This window comes from Phocoena phocoena, chromosome 1 (assembly GCF_963924675.1).
Source record: "Phocoena phocoena chromosome 1, mPhoPho1.1, whole genome shotgun sequence".
NCBI classification, from domain to species: domain Eukaryota; kingdom Metazoa; phylum Chordata; class Mammalia; order Artiodactyla; family Phocoenidae; genus Phocoena; species Phocoena phocoena.
The window spans coordinates 1,333,403-1,338,802 of record NC_089219.1 but is presented as its reverse complement, the minus strand read 5'-3'; the positions used below and the strand labels follow the sequence as shown (position 1 = coordinate 1,338,802).

The following is a 5,400-nucleotide window of genomic DNA, read 5'->3' as shown; positions in this document are numbered from 1 at the left end:
GCTGCTGTACAAACATCACCACCATCGTCTCCGGAACTTCCTCATCTTCCCAAACCGACACTCTGCCCCCGTGAGACGCTCACTGCCCACCCCTCCCCCAGCCCCGGCCCCACCCTCCTCCTTTCTGTCTCTGTGAGTGAGACTCCTCCGGGGACGTCACAGAAGCGGGATCGTGTAGGACGTGTCCTTTCTGGCTGGCTCATCTCGCTCGGCACCGTGTCCTCAGGGTCCATCCGCGTTGGAGCAGGTGTCAGGATGCTCGGCACCGTGTCCTCAGGGTCCATCCGCGTTGGAGCAGGTGTCAGGATCACCTTCCTTTTTAACGCTGAATAACATTCTGTCATAGGGATGGGCCACATTTCACTTATCCATTCATCTGTTGATGGACACATGTTGTTTTTACCTCTTGGTGATTGTGAATGATGTTTCTGTGAACATGGATATACAAGGGTCTCTTTGAGGCCCTGCTTTCAATTCTCTTGGGTACAGAGCACAAGTGGAATTGCCATGTCACATGGTAATTCTACATTTAATTTTGGAGGAACTACCACACTGTTTACCACAGCAGCTGCACCATCCCTATGAGAAGACCTCCCTTGTCACGGGGAGCAAATGCCCCTGGAGCACCGCCCCCATCATGGTGCCCTTTGCTTTGCAGTCAGCCTGGGAGGGGTGGAGTTGGGGTGTGCGTTATTTAGAAATGGGTTATGGGGCTTCCCTGGTGGCGCAGGGGTTAGGAATCCGCCTGCCAGTGCAGGGGACACGGGTTCGAGCCCTGGTCCGGGAAGATCCCACATGCCGCGGAGCAACAAAGCCCCTGCGCCAAAACTACTGAGCCCGCACGCCTAGAGCCCGTGTGCCGCAACTACTGAAGCCCGCACGCCTAGAGCCCGTGCTCCGCAACAAGAGAAACCATCGCGATGAGAAGCCCGCGCACCGCCACGAAGAGTAGCCCCCGCTTGCCGCAACTAGAGAAAGCCTGCGTGCGGCAACGAAGACCCAACACAGCCAAAGATAAATAAATAAATAATTCTTAAAAGAAAACAGAAACGGGTTGTGGTCCTAGATCCCTGAATTCTAGCATAAATCATACCCAGCTCGTCGGTTTGGCCTGGAGCCCCACATCCGCAGCAGGCACCTTGCCTCATCGGCTGCTTCTAGACACCTCACCCCACCCTAGACTTACCGAGCTCTCCAGGGTGGGGGCAGGACGAACTCTCCCCGCCCTCCCCCCAGCTGCTGGGGGCAGCCAAAGCGGAGGGTCCGAGCCCCCTCCACGCTCTGGGATGCTTCCGCTCTAAGCCTGCCAGCCAGGAGAGGCCCTGGGCTCTTCCCGCCTCCTCCCTCCTCCGCAGCCCCCCCAGGCTGCTGGGCCACTCACCTCGGACGGACGTGTGAGCCGGGAGCCCAGCGACTTTCCCACACTTTGGCCCCATTCACAGTGTTAAACGGCCCACAAAGGCCAGGCGTGTGCCTCGGAGGCCGCGCTGCCATCTGGCCCGCACTCGGGGAGGGATCAAGCCTTTCATCCGGCCGGGCTGAGATTTAACACCATTCATTTCATATTTCCCACAACTCAAAATTGGATCAAAGCTGCTACTGTCCAGGGGGAGGGGGGAGGGGAGGAAGGCGGGAGGAGTCAGCCTCCCACGGCCCACCCGCCACCCTCACCTCCACCCTGGCCCACTGCGGGTGGGCGTGCAGCTGGGGTGGGGTGGGGTAGGGCCTGGACCACGTCTCTGGCACGTGTCTCCCTTGGGCCGAGAGCTGGCTTGGGGGAGGTGGCCAACTGCCCCTCTGAAGCTGGCGGGGTGGGGGACAGGGGGACGGGCCCGGCCCGCGTGCTGCCCTCAGTTCCGGGCAGAGCCCTGGGGCCCCCGCTGCCCGCAGCGAGGCAGTTGAGCACACGCCCCTCGTCCCTGCATTCCCTCTTCCTTGGCCAAGCTCCTCCTTGGCGCCAGGTGCCGGGCTGGCAGGGTGTGGGCGATGGGGACACAGGCAACTAAGCCATCCTGCCCTCCCCCCGACAGTCCACCCCCAGGGAGTCCATAGGCAGGCGAGGGACCCACCAAAACGTGCCGGTCGCCCATCGCAAGCCCCACTTTTGGTGCAAAAATGGCTCCACTGAGCGTCACCGGGTGCCCCTGGCAGTGCCAGCCAGGGCTGTGGAGCAGAGGGCAGAGCACATGTCTCCAGCACGCCCATCCCAGTTTGCCTGGGTGCCCTCTGCCCTTTTGCATCAAACCTGATCGGGCCGGATATCTGTGGTGGGGGGTCCACCTGCTCGAGAGGAGCCCAGGGCTCAGGGTCACCCACCTCCCAAAGCCAGCCTGGGGCCTGTTTCCCCTTCAAGAGAGGTGCTCTGGGGGTAGAGCGGGTGCCAAGGGGTGAATGGGGCTGCCCTCCACTCCCTTCCAAAGTCACCTATAGGTTCCCCCCCGGGAGCTCCCCAGCCTAATCCATCCCAGTGGGTGACCAGCAGGCTCTTGGGGCTGCCCTGTGCTGGCTCCAAGCCAAGCCTGCCCTGGCCGTCCTGACACCATCCTCCTGCTTCCCGGATGGGCCCATCTCCAGGTCCCCAAAGGCTCCTTGTGCTGCGAACCTCTTGAGCAGGTCCACCAAGCAGGCCACTCATAGCTGTGAGTCACTGCCAAGACCCTTGTTAAGGCCCTGCAATTCCCAGCTGCGCTCGGACGTGGCTGCCGTCCAGGGAACTGTGCTCCTGGGTTTAGACTCTGGCTCACGCACCCTGATGCCAGCCGCTGGCTCCCCGGGCTGAAGCCCTGCCTCCTCTTTGGACCTTGCTGGGTCCCGCCTTGCCCCTAGAAGGTACTCCCAGCCCCACCCCCTCCCGCAGTCCCTGCAGAACTGGATTCCTGGCTGCAGAGAATCAAAGTAAAGTGATTGTTTTGGGTGGAGGGGTGCTCCCAACAAGCCCTCCCCTAGAGACCCAGGGTGGGGTTGGTGGCCCCCCAAGCAGCGGCTGGCCCTCAGCTGGGCTGACCAAGTACCGGGATCAGCGGTTCCTCCAGGGGGTCTGAGCAGGTACAGCGTTCGTGTGGGCTCCAGGCAGGAGCCTCATGTCTGCCACCTGGCACCCCCTTCCTCAGCACTGGCAAAATGCCTAGGGACAGCAAGCCCTACAAGCGCTCCTAAGGCAGTGCAGAGGGTAGCATGCAGCCAAGGCTTCCCCCGAGTCACGCAGGAGCAGTGACCACACACCTGTACAGAGCACGCCCGCAGCCACGCGCCCTCCCGTGCTCCGTGGACAGCCACGGTCAGACTCCCATCCAGATGGGGGTGGGGTGGGACCCTGGAGGCCACCTGCTGATTCAGAGCACCCCAGTTGCCACAGTCTGCTGAACTGCTCCAGGGAGGAGGGAGTGCAGCTCCTGGGGGGACCGCCTAGGTGCCGGGCTCCATGCTGGGCGTTTCGGGTACTCCGGCTCCCTGAAGCTACCCACGGCCCAGCCAGGGAGGCGTGGCAGCCCATTTTCTAGCTCTGAAGTCACGTGTCCCAGGTGACAGCCTGGGGAGACTTGCCACATGTGCCAGTAGGTCTGATCCTGAGAGCCTGGGCCCCTCTTCCACCTGTGCAGAGGGAGGTGACTGTGTCTGTTCAGGAAAAGTGCAGCTTCCTCCGTCCCCCTCGCCTGTCAGGGACGGTGCCCACCCTCCTGGAAGCCGCCCGCACTTGTGCATTCTAAAGCTTCCCCTTATCTGGGCTCCTGGCCTCTGCCAGCCAGCAGCGGGGAGTCGCTGGGGAGGGGGGGAGAAGGGAGAGAAGAGGGGGAGGGAGGGAAGGGGAGGGGAGGGGCGCAGCTCCTTCCTGCCCCCACCCTTGTCCCCGCGGCCTGGGAAAAGGCAGCATATTGAGGCGCGGGGCTCCCAGCATCAGGCCCCGGGATGCTAATGAGGGCGAGCGCGTTCCCACAGCCCGGACATTGTGCCGCGCGGCCCACCTGCTCCTCGGGGAGCGCCCATTGTGCCCGCGCCAATTCACAGGCAATTTAGCGTGCGCTAATGGGCCGGCGCCTTTGTGCGGCCCGCGCCGCCATTGGCCGCGGAGTGTGGGAACGGCCGCGGCGCCCGGGCCCCAGGCGCCAGCCCGCCGCCCGCGCCTATATAGGGGCCGGGGCCCGCGCCAGCACGGGACGCGCCCGCTCCGCTCCCTGCTTCCTCGCCTCCTCGCCTCTCCCCGCGCCAGGCATGGCCCCCAGCACCGTGGCCGTGGAGCTGCTCAGCCCCAAAGAGAAAAACCGAGTAAGTGCGCGGCCGCGGCCCCTGCGGCCCCCGCGCTGGCGCGGCCCCGCTGACGCCCCCTCCTCCCGCCCGCAGCTGCGGAAGCCGGTGGTGGAGAAGATGCGCCGCGACCGCATCAACAGCAGCATCGAGCAGCTGAAGCTGCTGCTAGAGCAGGAGTTCGCGCGCCACCAGCCCAACTCCAAGCTGGAGAAGGCCGACATCCTGGAGATGGCCGTCAGCTACCTGAAACACAGCAAAGGTGAGCCGCCCGGCGCCCTGGAGCCCCGGCCCGCGCGACCCCCGCCCCGCCCCGCCCCGCCCCGCTCCCCGCCGCCCCGCGCCCCGGGCTCCCCGGCCCCGCTCACCGCCGCCCCGACTCCCCGCAGCCTTCGCCGCCGCCGCCGCCGGCCCCAAGAGCCTGCACCAGGACTACAGCGAGGGCTACTCGTGGTGCCTGCAGGAGGCCGTGCAGTTCCTGACGCTGCACGCGGCCAGCGACACGCAGATGAAGCTGCTCTACCACTTCCAGCGGCCGCCGGCCGCGCCGGCCGCGCCCGCCAAGGAGCCCAAGGCGCCTGGCTCCGCGCCCGCGCCCGCCCCGGCCAAGGCCGCCGCCGCCGCTTCTGCGCGCCAGCCCGCCTGTGGCCTCTGGCGGCCGTGGTGACCCGCGGGCGGCAGCCCTGCCCGGAGGACCAGAGGGCCAGCGCGTTCCTCTGGCAGAGGGAAGGGCCTCCCCGTCGTCCGTGCCGCCCCTGGCTTGGACTGGCCCCTTCTCCGGAAGGCTCTCTCTCCAGGCTGGCGGGCCAGCAGGAGGGTCATTCTCAGAGAATGTGCGTGCAGTGTCCTTGTCATTTAGGGCCCATCTTCTGCCAAATGTCTGACCCCATGGGGTTGCTCTGTGTTTGCATTTCAGCAAGTGACTTCTGGGAAGTCCCCACTGCCGGGGTTCTATGATATTTGTAGGCGGCGGGGCTCGGCCAGCCGGCGCCCCATGCGTAGAGGGCTTTCTTCAGATCCGGTGCTGCCAGGCCAGTGGGCCTGGCGCAGGCCGTGCCGTGGGCACATTTGCCTTTTGTGAAGGCGGAACTCAAGGTGTATCCTCGTAGGAACGACAGTGTCAGCCTGGATGGGCGTGGAAGGACAGGGCAGAGCCGT

The 5,400-nt window shown here is 64.9% G+C and overlaps 1 protein-coding gene across 1 annotated transcript; it reads left to right on the top strand.

Annotated features, from left to right (window-relative positions):
* The first annotated feature begins 4,209 nt into the window (after window positions 1–4,209).
* HES5 (hes family bHLH transcription factor 5) lies at window positions 4,210–4,909 on the top strand. The gene is made up of 3 exons (XM_065896291.1): window positions 4,210–4,263; window positions 4,339–4,504; window positions 4,632–4,909. The coding sequence occupies exons 1-3, from the start codon at window positions 4,210–4,212 to the stop codon at window positions 4,907–4,909; spliced, it is 498 nt and encodes a 165-aa protein (XP_065752363.1).
* The last annotated feature ends 491 nt before the right edge of the window (window positions 4,910–5,400 follow it).